The sequence below is a fragment of the Mchenga conophoros genome, linkage group LG9 (assembly GCF_057382185.1).
Source record: "Mchenga conophoros isolate Kocher_MC1m ecotype Shallow Benthic linkage group LG9, M_conophoros_male_GT1.1, whole genome shotgun sequence".
Lineage (NCBI taxonomy): Eukaryota > Metazoa > Chordata > Actinopteri > Cichliformes > Cichlidae > Mchenga > Mchenga conophoros.
Genome location: NC_140534.1, coordinates 25,185,692 through 25,201,503, shown reverse-complemented (window position 1 = coordinate 25,201,503; position 15,812 = coordinate 25,185,692). Strand labels below are relative to the sequence as shown.

Sequence of the window (15,812 nt, the reverse complement as noted above, 5' to 3'; positions counted from 1 at the left end):
ATACTTGGGGAATCCATACAGACGTTATTCAACTTAACTGAAGCGTTTACATAACCCGTACTGAGCACTTCTTACAATGAATTACACGTGTCTACGAGGTGAAACGCTCAGTTTCCTTCATTGGGCTGATGAGCTTTTTTTCTGCCGTGCAGCGCACGCCGCTCTGTGAGAAAGTCTCTTCTCGAGGAGGTGCAGGAGCTGGAGGCGCGGTCCGTTGACCCAGGCGCAGCTGTCCTTAGAGATGCCAGCAGCCGCAGGTATTGAAACGCTACAAAGCATCTTGAGATATCACATCATACATATACATCTTTTTATCATCAAGTAGATTTTTCAAAAATTTAATATGTCCTGTGCTACCATGTCCCAAATGTCTGCAGTTTTAATAACGGCCTGCTAGTGTCTTTATTATATTTTTATGTGTGAAAATAAACTATTTCTGTCCCCCCTGTGGCAACGTCCACAGGGCTGAGGCCAAGGCTGATGTCCCGTAGAGCCAGAACTGCTCACAGAGGTAGTTTCTGGGTTTGCACTGTCCCACTGTGTGACCTGTGACCTCAAATGACCTGTGTGCCCCATTGCAAGCTGCTTTGGAGTGACTCCTGCTTGTTTTCCATTAACCAAGTTCACATCTCCCTCTCTTTGTATCTTTTAATGTTGTATTGTTCTCACTTTTTTTTTCTCTCCTTATTTCTTTAAATGCGATCGTTCTTTTTCTTCATAGGTGGACCAATTTAAACTGCTGTACTGATCTGGTGTGTTTAACATTTGCCTGTAGCTTCAAAGGCTGTGACTTAGTGTTGTGCTCAGTATTGCATTAGAATAAAGATCTTTGGCTAATTTTGAGGGAAATTATACAAATTATAGATTCAGTACACGACCACTTTTCCAAAATCATTGGGATGCTGGTTAAAATGTAAATGAACTAACAAAAAGCAGGGAGTTGAAAATCATTTAAAGTCTGTATTTCACTGGAAACTGTAAAAATAACATTGAAACAGAGACATTTAAATATTTTTGAATTTGATGCCAACAAAATGATTTATAAAAGTTTCAACATGAACAGTTTTCCATCACCTGACAGCATATATTGCTTCAAATGTTGCACACGTCATCCAGCATCACTGGGGGCTAAGCTACTAAGTTACCCAACCCATGTGCCTAATGCACCCTAATACCAACGTGAATGTTGATGTCCATGACTTCCAAAAATAATTTAAGGTTTTGATTGGGCAAACCCAATGACAGCTTTCAACATCACTCAATTTATTGATGTTTATTTGTGTTTTATGGGTGACGGGGGGGTTGCATGTGTGGATGTAGTGACAAACTGTGCTCACCAATGACGGCTAAGAGGCCAAAGATCTCAGCCATTTAGATTTGGTTGCCAGTCTTGGATTGTCTAAATTATGAATATTTTTTTGCACTGCACATGATTTCAATCCCCAACTTGAAGCTTTATTCTTACCTGTATGGACAAAAGTATTGGGCCAAACCTCTTAATCTTTAAATTTAGGTGTTTTCAGTCTAGCTGGATAAAATCAAACACCTCACCATGCAGATTTGTTGTATTTGTTTCTTGAGCTTTTTCCTCCAACGCCCCTTTCATCCATTCTGGAGGTGCAGAGATTTTGAACCAAGAAGTAATTTTTCCAGAAATGTCTGTGGTATTATTGCAAAGTGCAAGTGTTTAGAAGCCACAGGAACTCAGACTACAGAAAGTTACAGAGCGTGGTTGCTGACTCCTGAGGTGCGTAAAAGTTGCCAACGCTCTGCTGACTCAATAACTGCCCTAAAAACCTCCTCTGGCTTTAACATCAGCACCAAAGCTGTGTGCTGGGAGCTTCATGGCATGGGCAGCTCGTGTAAGTGTCCCGGTACTTTTGTCCATGTAACGGTGTCTGTCCAATTAACCCTAGTCAGCTGTGAGGTGTTATTTTTAGCAAGTCCACAACTTTAACAGTCTAATGTTGCCCTTGTCTCATCTTTGTTGGAGTGTTATGCTGGAAACAATTTAGAAACAACCTTATATTTGTCCAAAAAAACCCAATATTTCTCTGTTCTAAGATATGGTATGTTGATTTTTTTAATTAATTTGAAATAAATCAAACATAGTTCATATAATTACATTTGATACAGCATCCAAAGTATTTTGGAAAACCTAGTTTGTAGACGTTTAGTGATTTACTAGCTGTGGCACAAAGAGATTCAGGAAATTTCCATTTTGCTACTTTAGTTTAATGCCCCCAAACACCTCTGTAGGACACATCTGACTATATCTCCATATTTATTATTTGACGGCTATACTGTGGCTGCTAGCTTTTATTGTAAAAACTCACTATAAGCTTATAACATACAGTGCGGTGTTAGATGATAAAGAACAATACCAAGAACAACACAAGTATTCTACTTTTACTTCATATTTGACAACTTAAATTAGAAGTTAAGTTTGCATAACGTATACTCACATGAGGAGTGTGAATACTTATCTCCCTGTGTTACAGTGAGTTCCACAGTTTTCTCATTTTATGAGGAGGTTGAGTTAAAGGTTTCACCAAGAGAAAGTACATTAGAGGTGGTTCTTGTTTCTTGAAGTGAGCAGAAGAAGTCGGGGGGGGGGAGTGTAAAACCACATTGCTCCTCTTGACCCTTAAACAGAGCTCCATCCTTGACTGACCCTGCTTTTAAATGCCGGGAGGCAGGAACACATCCTTGAGTGCTTTCCATTCAGAATAAGAGAAGGAAACTAAGGGTGAGCTGGGAAGCAATGGAGCAAAATGGAAAAGAGCACATCTGTGTTTGTAGTTTTTGGGGAGGGTAGGCATGGGAAAAGGTGGAAAGGTACAGTACGGGAGTGTCTCGGGGGGAAGAGTTCAAATAGCGTACATCCTCGGGCCCTTTTGAATCAGAAAGTACCCACAGAGAAACTTCACGGCAGGAGCGAGGACAGCTTAAGTCATACTGATGCACGAACCGTTCATTTATTTGTCCAGCCACTGTTTAGTAATTTTATCGAACTCACAGTGCCGTCATCCTTGTAACAGACATTATTTTAACAGACATAACAGAAAGTCTTTGAGCAAGCTCGAGAGCTCTCTTTTTTTCACACCAGTGAAAGATTCCCAGCGGTCTTAGACAGTTATGAAAATTTCCTAACCGCTTGTTCCAAATGTTAGCCTTGGGAAGGCTGGGTCGACTCCATAATTACTCCACTGATCATCATCACCTCTGTGTACTCTAAGTGCCAGGGAAAACCCTTATGTGTGAATTTAATGCTCCACTGGCAGATAACTGCACAAAACGTATTCCTTCAAGTAAATATGGCAGAAGTTAACTTCCCGAGGCGCCCCTTACGTTTACATTCGACGTCTGCACTTTATTGGCTGTAATAATGGCGATGACACGGGAGACAAATGTATGAATATATGTGTGTATGTATGCATTCGAGCCGGCCTGTGTTAGTGCGCAGTATCTGGAATGGGCTTGGTTATTTTTGGTCACCGGAGGAGAGGAGCCGTGACGGCGTGTGGTCTCAGAACAGAGGGTCCAGTCTTCTTCTTGGAATGGGGGGGAGAGTGGAGTGGAGTGGGGATGAGGAACAGTTTACTGTGGATGTCCTGTTACCCTGCAGGCAGTTTATGACTTACTGTTAAAGTGAATGTGAAAAGCAGTCGCTGTCTAATCCACCTCTAACAAACTTTCTGGTCCTAAATCTGCTGAGATTTTGTTTACTTATTGATCTGTGTGTTTCTATGTTACACCCTAAACAAGTGCTTTGCTTTTCTGTTATGCTGCAGTGTTTTACTGAAGAGCAGCTAAGATTAAAAATCATAGGCATAGAAAAATTAGAGGCAAAGATCCTGAAAGTCTGTAGACTGGTTGTTAGTAAGAGTGTTATGTAGTTGTGGGAGTAGCAGAGATTCTCTCATTTGTATAATTATGTGTTATTATAGTGATTATGTTGTGCTGCTTTGGAGTAAATGTTCTTCCTTACCTTTCCTTCTTTTTATCTTGCAGTCTAAACGAACGGGCCCATCTGCTGACAAGAGTCTTTAGGAAAACACCTTCAAGTGTAGGACGCTCAAACTCTGTGCAGCAGACTGTGTCACGTGAGTGCTCTTTCCAATAAGAGATGCTATCATGTAAACCAAGTCTTGCTTTAATGCTCCAGTCACAGTAAGGCGAACGGTGGCTGGAGGCCAAAGCTATTGCGACTGTGCGCAACTGATTTGTGATCTTGTTGACTTTTGAAATGGTTCAAAGACAAAACAACCAGCTGCTGTCTTCAAAGCAACTTCAGTGCGTCAAAATGGTGATAAAACACCAGTAAGACAGAGTCGGTCTGCTATCAGTTTACTGTTGATTGGGATCAAGGTGGCAATTATGTGCAACCTGTTTGCGATAATCCAGCAATTAACTGTGATAAAGAGCAAAAATTGCAAATCTGTTGCAAATCCTTGGCAAGGAAGGCTTTGTAACGGCTTAACGATTAAGTACTCACAAGATTAAGTACCAGCAAGAACCTCATAGATATAAAGCAGAAATTCCTCCAAAAATAGTGACAGAGTTGCTGCAGGATGCCTAAGTAACATAACCCCTCAGCTACTTTTATATGCATTTATATAGGCAAATAACCAGAAAACAAACAGCTAAGTTCCCTGTTGCAAACGAGTTGTGCTTATCAGTGCAAACAGCGATTGATTGCAACGTGTTGGCAACCTGTGTCTGTTTATTAATTAGATGGCAAATTAGATGGTGGTCAGTCTGAGTTGGTCTGCAATTGTTTGAAGACAGGTTTCCCGTACGATCACTGCAGCTCAGCAGTTAGAGCAGGTCATTCACTAATTCAAAGGTTGGATGTTTGGTCCTGTTTGCATGCCAAAGATACTGAACCGAGTTGCTCTCTAATGTATGTGTTGGAGTTTGAATAGAAGATCACAGTGCTTGTGTAAATGGCTGAATGAATGTTGTATAAAGCACTGTGAGTGCTCCAGCAGAGTAGAAAAGTGCTATGTAACATACGTATTTGCACTGCAATCAAAAGTGGTAGCCCAGAGGTTGAGGGTGATGCATGCTCAGCCTCTGGGCTACCAGTTTATCACCAGCACTACTTGAGGTTGTTTTTAAATGCAAAAAAAAATCACAGGAAAAAAATCTCAATTTTTCCTAGTTGCAAGGAGTTTATGTGACTGAGCCATAAGACTGATAGAAGCCAACAGTCTCACTGTGTCATCTCTGTGTTCCCAGTTTTGTTGTCACTCAGCACACAGGCTTAACAAGTAAGACTTCTCCTCTGTCTCTCTGCAGATGGCTATGCCTTCTCTCAGGAGGAGCATGGTGTGGTGTCTCAATCCCAGGTAGTGCGCTCTTATGACACCACCCGCCAGCGCCCCAGCCTCTAGCCCCATCCCGGATCAAAGCTTTGGCTCACTGAAGCAAGAATTTGTCAAGGTGACAGCGGAGATAGACTTAAGTGACACCCTCACGCCGGGTGACCGACCCCTGCTGTGGCCTTACTGGACAGTGACCTGACCCCTTGCCAGGGACGGAAGTCATGGTCAGGCATGGAGGCCGTCGCTGGCGCTTGGAGGACTGACTCGGGAGAAGGGACCAGGCCGGATATACGGACTAACCATTGTTATAACTCACAAAGGCTGCACAGGCATGAGCAATCATATCCATGCACAGACGTGACAAGTCAAACTCAGAGACTGCTACTCATATCTGTATATCCCTCAGACTGAGTTTGCTTTATGCCTACGTGTGTGCGCGCAAGCGTGTGTGTGTGTGTGCGCGTCCCAGTGCGTCTCTGTCTGCCTGTGCATGTGTGTCTGCACGCATTGGCGCTCCCGTGTTCGTGTGCATGCGTGTGTCGATCCATGTGCGTTCGCATCCACCGTTCCCTCTCATTTCCCGTCTGTCATCACGCGCCGATGTGGAAGGGGACGTCAAAATAGTCGCACTCGCTCGCTCGCTCACTCGCTCACACGCATACAGGCGCGAAGAATTCCTTAAAATTAGAGGGTGGGAAGCATATACCGAGGACCCGCCAGAGCCCTGCACCCCCAGCTACAGGCCCCCTCTCTCTCTCTCTCTCGTAACATCTCAGCATCGAGCCTCACTGCCAAACACCATAGAGATGCCACTGAGGCAGAACGCTCACCAAACCGGACCACAACCCTGCCACAGCCCCTCCTACCCCACTGAGACCTCTTGCTTTAGCTCTCCCTTCATTCCTTCCTTATCTCTCCATCTCATAGCCGCTTTGCAGCCTCCGTGTCCCTCTCCTCCTTTTCGCAAGTTTAAAGAAATCCATTTTGTTTTATTTTCTGACCTCTCCCGTGACTCCAGACGTCGCCCGTCTACCACCGTCAGCTGACGTGGAAGCAGCATGACTGGCATTAGCGCTTCCTCTTTTATTTCTGTTGCATTTCCACTCTTTACTGGACTGTTTCTTTCTCTCTGTCTCTCTCTCTTTTTTAAATTAAAGCAAACATCAATGTGTATTTGTTTCTATTTTTTTTCTCTTTTCATTAATGCCCGTTTCTTTTGTACTCATATGTGAAAACATGTCTTAGCGGGAGTATTTTACTTGAAGTTGCCCTAAAAGGCACCCAACCAGAAGGGATTTGATTGAGACGCTCGCATGGATCATGTGTTGTTGTTTTTTGTTTTTTTTTCTAGCTTTGGGGTTTGTCTGAATGTAGAGTCCATTGTCTGTGAGCTCTGTGTTGAGGACACTCTGGTTCAGGAATGCAAAACTGAAAGGGGATGGGCGAGAGGGGTTGTCCTAATCATTAAATCTAATCAATCCATGGCCTGACTAAATGTCTTTGTGTTTTGGCTGCGCGCTGTGTGCTCTTTCAATCAAAGCGAGGGGTTTTTGAGTCCAACTGTAGCTCCCGGGAAGCTGGAGGAGTCTTGGTTTACATTTCACACAGAGGATGGAAAGGAAAAGAAAATATAGAAAATGTCAATGCGAACATTAAAAGCTTAGCATTTTATAAATTGGCCAAATCAAACCTCTCCCACGCTCCTTCTTTAATCCCAAGGGAGTGACTGTAGACAGACCATTAGCCGATTAATTCACCACCACCACCCTCCCCAACTGGAGATCCCTTTCCCACCCACCTTCCTGGATGTGGCCCAGCCCGAAAAACTACAGCTGCTACAGTATGGAGAATCCATCGGGGTGCTGCTTTATGCTTTTCAACTCTTCCCCAGTGACTCTCCAACGGGACGACATGCTTTCCACATTACTGTAGCTGAGTTTCTGGAGGAGCTTGCCAAAACTGCACTTTCACATCATCATATTCTTAAACTGTCCATTGTTGTGGTTTATTATTTCTCCTGTGTGTGTGCGTGTGTGTGTGTGTGTCGGATGACGTCCTCTGTGGGAGGTAGACCAGTCTGTGAATGTGTTTCTAGTAGTTTAAGTGCGTGAGTGTTTTAAGGAGATTAAAACAACCCAGTCAACCAGTCATATTTGTTTTTGTTAACCAGGGCTTTGTTTCCAAATGTGCGTCTGTGCTTTGAGTATCACTCACCTTCCTGGTTATTAGAAAACTCACAGCAAGCCTATTTTCAGTTTTAAAATATGTTTATTTTTTCAGTTTCATATGAAAAAGTGTCTCTCCTGCATTAAATCACTGTATTTCAGGTGGAGCAAATGCATTCGATCTAAAATAATTCCACAATTTCACACACTCTCTTACTATTATTCCCCCCCCCACGTCACATAAGTTCCCCAATGAATCTTACAGACATTGTGCTTGGAGTACAGATGAGGTGCGCAAGCAAACCAGTTTCGGTACTAAAGGACATGTCGGGCTGCACGCTCGGTGGAGCAGCACATTCCTCGAGCTGCACGTTCCTCGGTTACAGTGGCACAGCTTTACACCGCTACACAGAGCGGCAGAAAATTCAGCAACTTTCGCTTATTTTTACAGATTAACAACCAAAGCGGCCACTTCCTTGCCCTTCCTAAGTGGAAAATAATGACTCAGAGCTGCCCCGGAGCTGCCCGTGCTAATGCACTGAACTGTGGTGGTGTGAAGTACACACACACACCTCGCGGGAGAGAAGTGAAGGGGGCAGCTGGCATTTTTGGGGGTTTTTTTGGGGGGGGGTTGCTATATAATTAACTGTAATGCTCAGAGAACTTCCTCTCACTTCTCTGTCGCACACTCACACGTCCAAGGAACATTAACGGCCTGCCTTGTGAATAGATCTAATTTTGGGGGGATTTCTGAATGTGTTTCTGGGGGTTTTGTATTTCTTTGTTTCTTTTTTTTTTTGCTTTCTGGGTGGCAGGCGGGGGGGTTGGATAGTAGGGTGGAGCGTCACAGTCTGTGTCCTGTGCTCACTTCATTAGATTTTAAATGGCCTACAGGGAGATCGCGACTGCCTTTCACATCACACCACCTGCATTTCCCATTACACACAGTTACACTCACAGTTACTCACAAGGCCACCGCATCCCTCCACACTTCACACTCTCTCGGACTCGCACACGAACAGTACAAATATCTATCCACATGCTTTCTTTCCTTGTACTTTCAGCGCAAACAAAAATATACTGTATTATATAAACCACTCACAATCATTCACAAGCACAGATGTGCACATGGCATAAACACAGCATGTGGTCATATATTGTTTTTGCTTGAATGTCCATTTTTCATACAGTCCGCTGCTATAAATCATCCAGTCATCGCTCATTCCTGTACATATAAGCTTGCAAATCTTTTTCTCACATACATCCATGCAAACACAAACACATGCAGCCTTTACTTGATCTCCGGGCTGCAGTGAACTGTGCATTATTACTCATCAGGGCTGCACAACCCTCCGAGATGCAGTTTTGTCTTTGCATCCAGTGAGAGGATATTTATGCATCTGCCTTACGCATCGCAGGCTGAGCCTAGCTCGTTCCACCTTTCATACAAAACAGACACAAACCACACACAGTTACAGGGCAGGTCCAGCTACCAGGAACAGCTTTATGAGTCCTTCATGTGAGTCTGACTCCTTGCCTTCTTTTTTTTTTTTTTTTTTTTTAACCCCCCCCCCCACTCTGGCAGTGTGCCCAAAGGTCTGTCTGCTGCAGCCCTCACAGGTTAAACTTGACAAGTTAATCTTTGAAAATAAAGTGGTAGAGTGGTCTGCTGGTTGGGCCCTCGTCACACTGTCACTGGAGGGTGTTTCTGATCACTGGTGACACTGGAGCCAGCAGTGGGAGGAGGGCAGGGTGACTGGAGGGGTCTGTAGCCCCCTTGAGTGGGGTCCAAGTAGGCTGCGGTAGAGGACATGGGGTGGGCATAGCCGATGTACTGCGGATGCAGGAACTGTCCCTGGTGAGGCATGATTTGGGTGGCCTGCTGACAGTTGAGTACAGAGAAGTTGGTGGGCATGTTGACAAAGACGCTGGCATCAGGGGGCAGGCAGCAGGAGGCCTGAGCCCGCATGACTGGAGGAGGGGCAGTGCGGGGGACAGCGGCTGGAGCGGACGAGCTGGATGAGGTGGCTGTGCTGGACTGGCGGGATGAGGAACCCCTGGAGGTGCTCGCCATCATAGGGATGGTTTCCAGGAGGCGCCCACCACCGCCGGCCCCACCTCCTGTCGTGCCTCCAGAGGACAGTTCCTGCTTGGGTCGGAGACACCGGCAGCAGCACACAGCGACCACAGAGCCCACCACGATGAAAGCCACGAACACTGAGCCCACGATGAGGAATGGCACGTAGATGGGAACTACAGAGAGAAAAGAAGAAGAGACATTGCCATTAAACTGACATTAATCCAATTCGTTTTTATTTCTACAGCACCAATTTGTCACTTTATATTGTAAGGTAGACCCTACAATAATACATACAAAGAAAAACCCAACAATCATATGACCCCCTATGAGCAAGCACTTTGGCAACGGTGGGAAGGAAAAACTCCCTTTTAACAGGAAGAAAACTCTGGCAGAACCAGGCTCAGGGAGGGGCGGCCATCGGAGCAGATGTAAAACAGCTGTAAAACATGCGATTAGTGAAAAAAACTATTGCCTGTTAAGCTGTGCTGCCTTGCATGCTCACATGTCTTGCTTATCTGCACAGGGGCTCCTTGATGTGAGTGGTGATTGAATGAGACAGTGAAACAAAGGACTGGAGCAGAAAAATAGAAGGTACACTGGATTTGAGTCCCCAGGGAGTCCCAGAGTCTCATTAGCAGTTATTAACTTTGTTTTGATCTGTTTTAATCCTGCACACCCCACTGTGTCCCCGGCCTCTTCAACCCCACAGACCTGTGTGCATTTGTACTGGTGACATTCTTAAGCCTCGCTGCCAGCCAACATTTGTGACCCTTTTCTCGCTCTCTCATTTTTTTTCCTCTTACCCCTATTTTTTTTTTTTTTTTTTTACTAATCCTCTGAAAATAAGTTACTCAAGTTGAAGTACAGTACTTGACATCTGCTTAAAGAAAGGTATTAAAGTGGACTGATTTAATGTAGCTGAATGGGAGGTTATTCAGCTCTTTAAATCAGAGGAATAAACCAGCTCCTTCTCACTGACCTTTTCTTTGTTTCTGCTTAACGCAGCAAATCATACTCTCAACAACTACGTATTTGTGTAACTCTCACAGTTCCACCAATCAGACTATAAATTGCTGGGTCAAATAGGAGATGTCTGTGTGAGCAGGTAGAAGCTTTGGCACGTTATTATGCGAGAAGAACTCAGTGTCAGTCTGTAAATTTTGTGAAGTGAGCAGGAAAAGCTCCAAAAACAAGCCTAAAGCGCGATCAACAGTAGGAACAGTTTTTCCTGACTCTTCGTTTTCGGTAAAGCATTGAAGGCTGAAACAGGGCGACATTCAAGATGAGGTCACCGCCGATGAGGTGTTTCCCTCAGTCGCTCATTCCCATGCTCACTACCACAAACACCTTTCAAAGCACAATAACGACCATGTTACATTACAAGTGATTAGTTGTGTTTTATTGTTCCCACTGGGTGTAGTTATTTTCCACTTTGAATGTGTCCGTGTATTACGAGGTGTAACTGTATGCCGGAGAGAGAGAGAAAGAGAGGGAGAGAGGTGGCAAACTGGCTCTAGTTTCCTTTTGTCTGTGAGCTCTTTGAAATGCATCCATGGGACTTTGATTTTTTTTTTCCAAAATGCTCATCAAACGTGGCAAGGTATTAAAAGGATTACTGCATGGAAGCTGTTAAGAGCAGGAGATCACTCATGGGCAGAGGCAGCAAGGTCTTGGTAACAAGAGCAGAGGCAGAGGCACGCCGACATGAAACAAACCAGGACCTTGACCCATTTCCTTTCGACAAGAAGTGGTGTTAACTTAAGAGGCTTCTGCACCACACAGCTGCACACCTCACAGTAAACAGGTTGTAAAAGGAACATTTACAGTATAAGTTACAAGAGCAGAAATGTACCAGGGAGCCTCTCTGTGCCATCTTTCCTGTACTTATATGGCCTCCACCTCAACATCTCTACCTCCACTCCCTTTTTATGCAATGCTAATGAGGAGTAGTCATTTCAAGGACTTTCTCCTTGTGTTGCTTTACCCCTGACTTCACTGCTATTAGAGCTACTTTCCCAAACACTGTATGGTAAATCATTAATGGAGTGAATAAAGGTCCTAAAAAGTTAATGCACAGTAGTAAATAAGCTCTTTACTGTACACAGCAATCAAAAAATCAGCTACCATATGAGCCTCACTTTTTGTATATTTCATTATTACATCGCTGGTAATGGATCAGTTTGAATCTTGTGGTTGTTGTAGCTGCTGAAACTGAATCTGTAGAGTCAGGGAGTTTAGGCCTTTGGGTCCTATCATAGGGGTCGTTAGCCCCTGAAGGGGGTCACAAGATAAATCTGGAAGGTCAAGAGATGATTAATGGAGTGGAAAAGAAGAAACAAAACTGAGAGCATGTTTCCATGCCGGTCAGTCAGTACAGAGGCACAGCTGTGCTTTGAGCATTGAGCTAAAGGCTGATTTCGTGATGCTGACATGGCCACAAGGTGATTTTTATCAGGTATAGAGTTAACTAATGTTACTTTAGCTTCTTAGAATACCAGTTAACACAAAGTGCAGCAGAGGCTGTGTGTGATTGGCTTTGCAGATATCCAAAGCAACAGATAAAGTGAAGTGCAGCTTTAACCTCCTAGGACATGGAGATCACATCACATTTTGTGTTGTCTTGACCAAAGTACTAAATTTCGGGCCTGATATCCACTTACGAGGCCATTATACTGCCACTGTTCGATTAAAATTTTAAACAAATATCCTCATATGTGCATCTCATTTTTGTCAGAAACAAAAATCAGGTAAAAAAAAATCTGGCAATTCTTTGTTTTTACATTCATCAGGTCCCAATCAGCCCAAATATCAAAGAGAAATTAAAAATGCATGTCATGGAAGAGTTCGGGTCTTAGGCGGTTAAATAAAAAAGCTAAGAATTCACCAGTTACTAACTAACATTTGATAGAGGATCCACAGAGCCTCCTTACTGGTTGTAATATTTACAAGTATTTCCTGCTGAAACACTTTTAATTTTAAGCCACTTCATGTGGACACTGAGCACTAAACCCCACCTAGTACTCACATAAATTTGAAAAAAAAAACTAACTTTATTCTTTACTTCTTTCTTTTGAGGCATTTTTTTGTGCACATGGCAGTTGTCCCCCATCCTCCTATTGTTCCCTGTCATTCGTCCACACCTGTTGCTGTAGTCGAGCTGTGGCAGCCCCCTCTGCTAAGCTCTTGTTTTGGGCAGATTCTTCGTGGCTGGCTGGCTGATTGGACCCCTCCTTCAGCCTATCCCATGGGCTTTCTCCTGTTCCCAAATACCATATGTTCCTTCATGTTCAGCACATTAATAATTTCCTTTGTGTTATTCCCCCAACACTGCACTATGTGTATCTCTTTGAGATGATGAATAGGCTGCATGCACATGAAAAATGTGTAAAATGCACAAAGTGAACTGGGCTGTGGATGAATAAAAACACTTCTTCTTTTTGTAAGAAAAAAAGGTTTTCCTTTAAGTAATTTTGGCTGGAGGCCTATGAATGAAATGTATATATTGCTTCCTGTAGTGATAAGCTGTGACAGTATTAGCAAATGACAGATTGTAGCTGGAGAGGGCAGGGTATCCTCTGAGGAAACATGTATTGCACTTTTCTCTCATGTCTAGTATGTTTCTTTCGTGATATGGTGCACTTTCAAGAGACTTTACAGTAGATTAACTTATGGGAATGTAAGCAGTGATGAATGAGGGGCCAGAGGGGGAGAGGTCTGTCACCCAATCCACGGTAAAAGTTGGAAAATGTGGGTCATACTTTGCCTCTGGTTTTGGCATTGATGCCTCTTATATGTGAGCTTCTAGTTTGAAGCATGACCTGAGTGTGAGGGCCTCAAAGCCCACAGATACCACAGAGACATGGAGTGGTTAGATTACAGTAGCAGCTTGGCCAACAGAAAGAGACTCCACGAGCCTGCTGAGAGGAAATAACGCAAATTGCGTGTGTTTTTTCTTCTTTTTAATGAACAGAGCTGTCAGCACCCTTCGTGAGCTACACTGTCCAAGATCCGGTCAAGTCCAAACTTGATCCCCGTGGGGACGGCGTGATCTGAGCCCGGCCCCTCTCTTGCACTGTTAAAGAACAAACACGGCTATTTATAAAGTGCAGCAGCACGGCACAGTTTGCCATTTGTGAGGGCAGTTAACCGGTTTTTTGGAGGAGTCTGCTGTGTCCGTGCAGCTGTCGCTTGCCAGCCAGCAGATGCAGCTTTTAACAGGGAGATACTGTGAGTCTGCTGGGTTTATGAGAGGAAACCAAAGCTCCCAGCAGGTCATATTAAATGATATTTACAATATCAAATTCAAGGCATCCTGTACATAAGCAGTGGGGTGTGTATGAGGTTGGCTTATGGGATACAGTATGGTAAGATTTATATGGAATGAATAAAATCAAAAAGGTTTTACTGAGACTGTAAATTCTGAAGTGAACAAAGACTGCACTCTCCCCACTGAAGCAACAGGTCAAGCAGTTTTAGTGCACCGACGTTATCTCAGTGTCTCTCTCATATGAATCACACGTAAGTCTACAGAACACAGGGGATTTAACTATGAAACTTCCTATACAAGAGTTTAACTTAAAGAACCCCCCCAAACATTTAGTTTTTATTCTGTTTGCGCTTTGCTCTTCACATGTTTAAGCGCTCTTCTTTCAATACTACTCATAATATTAGCGGAATTAGTTATGGGCTTGTACCTGCACCGGAGTCCTTGTTCTCCTTGTTGTTTGTCCCGGGCTCCGGTGACTGTCGGTCGTTATCGCAGCTCCCCTGATCAAGCCGCGCATCCGTGCTGGAGCAGCAGTAGCGCAGCTCGCATTTCCCGCAGCAGATTATCGCGTCCACTCCGTCTATCTTCTCCGGGCACTGAAAGCCCTCTTTCCAGACACCCTGGGAGTCCCGCCAGCCGTGGCAAAACTCCCCGCTCGCTTTCACGTCAATAATGACCAACAGCAGAGTCACAATCGCGGTGACAGACATCGGGAAACCTCCTCCCCACATTCTCGGCCAGGTGGCCCGCGGCCTCACGCTGGCGCACTGGAAGAGACTGAGAGGCTTTTACTCCCCGCGTCTAAGCTGGTGAGGGGGGTGATACGCTGGGTCGGTCCGATGAAGGGAGCAGAGGGGATGCAATGCAGGAGCCACAAACCACTTAGAGGCTGTCATTTGTTAGAGAAATCGCGTGCGTAATTCTCCAAAAGTGACTCCGGTTATTCAGGAGATGCACAAAAAACAAATGGATACTACTACTAAAAAAAAGTCAGAAAATATATGAATTTATAAGTTTGACTGATATTCCAGTTGCAAACCCTCGGAGGTCTGGTAAATCCAGTGTAGAAAAACTAATGGATTTCCTTTGGCACTGCAGCGAGGCTGAACTCTTCAAATGACTTTCCTCGGGGATCCAGAGAAACTAACACTTGTAGCCTGATCCATGGGCGCGCAGCTGCTGTCACCCTCGAGTCCTCTCACAGCCAGCTCCGTGCGTAAAGATAACGTTTCAAACTTTTGTGGCTTGGCCTGCATTGTTGAGTGTCAGAAGTCAGTCAACCAAATCTGTGTCAGTCTTGAACTGAAGCCCACAGAATCTAACCCACCCTGTGTCAGAGTGAGAGGGGCGTGTAAAAAGTCAGATGCAAATCCACACCTCACTGTAACAACCAGAGTAGATATACAGGGAATACCAACAAACTACATACCACTGGTCAAAATGCTGCAATTTAGTTGATATTTTTAAAAAAGTAAAATAAGAAGATATATCACCCGACCGTCTTTTCTGGCAACAGTCGTCCAGATTGGATCTTAAATTTTTAACTTGAGGTCAAAGGGATTTTTCTCAGTGAAAAAAAACCTGCAGTTTGGCTTAAAATACATTATTCATATGTTACACCGATTTCCAGGTATACAGATAGACTATTTGAATTTGTTGTTATTATTATTATACTATAAACTACTATTAAAATGCTACTACCTTGAAGGAAAGACACCATGTGTCCAGTTAAATATTGTTGTTGGTTTGTCGCAATTGTCAGGCTATCCTACAGCGTTAATTTTTTTGAGTGAACTTACCCCACAGTGCAACCTAAACCAGTTCAGTCTGAGCCTTGTGCGATATAAAAATAAATAAATAAACCCTATCAGTTCCTCTCTGGTTAAGAGCAGATGAAACATTTGACAGTTGGACACGTCTGCGCCAACACCAGCAGACATTTAAATAGTGACATTGCCATCTAGTGGTGA

At 44.0% G+C, this 15,812-nt stretch overlaps 2 protein-coding genes across 12 annotated transcripts in view; one reads left to right on the top strand and one right to left on the bottom strand.

The window, feature by feature from the left end:
* The window catches only part of atp8a2 (ATPase phospholipid transporting 8A2), a 48,740-nt gene extending 41,926 nt beyond the window's left edge, over positions 1-6,814 (top strand). For 9 of the 11 annotated variants that reach the window (XM_085287151.1, XM_085287160.1, XM_085287159.1 and 6 more), the window contains 3 exons: positions 153-257; positions 4,015-4,106; positions 5,305-6,814. In XM_085287151.1, coding sequence (XP_085143277.1) covers positions 153-257; positions 4,015-4,106; positions 5,305-5,399 — 292 coding nt within the window. In that variant the 3' untranslated portion in view covers positions 5,400-6,814. Of the gene's footprint in view, positions 1-152; positions 258-463; positions 512-721; positions 753-4,014; positions 4,107-5,304 lie in introns of those variants that run through there. The other 2 variants (XR_014893919.1, XM_085287155.1) reach the window with 2 other exon arrangements.
* Positions 6,815-7,597: 783 nt separating this feature from the next.
* On the bottom strand, positions 7,598-15,657 carry shisa2b (shisa family member 2b). Its single transcript, XM_085287164.1, has 3 exons — positions 15,642-15,657; positions 14,270-15,170; positions 7,598-9,748 (listed from the first exon to the last, which is right to left on the bottom strand). Exons 2-3 carry the CDS (start codon positions 14,571-14,573, stop codon positions 9,180-9,182), a joined length of 873 nt encoding a protein of 290 aa, XP_085143290.1. The 5' UTR covers positions 14,574-15,170; positions 15,642-15,657; the 3' UTR covers positions 7,598-9,179.
* Positions 15,658-15,812: the final 155 nt, after the last annotated feature.

What these genes read in the sequence shown, in the direction of transcription:
- shisa2b (XM_085287164.1), bottom strand. Translation starts at nt 14,573, where the DNA reads ATGTGGGGAGGAGGTTTCCCGATGTCTGTCACCGCGATTGTGACTCTG. An exon ending in GAACAAGGACTCCGGTGCAG is followed by an intron (nt 9,749 to 14,269) that starts GTACAAGCCCAT and finishes TTCTCTCTGTAG; the next exon opens with TTCCCATCTACGTGCCATTC.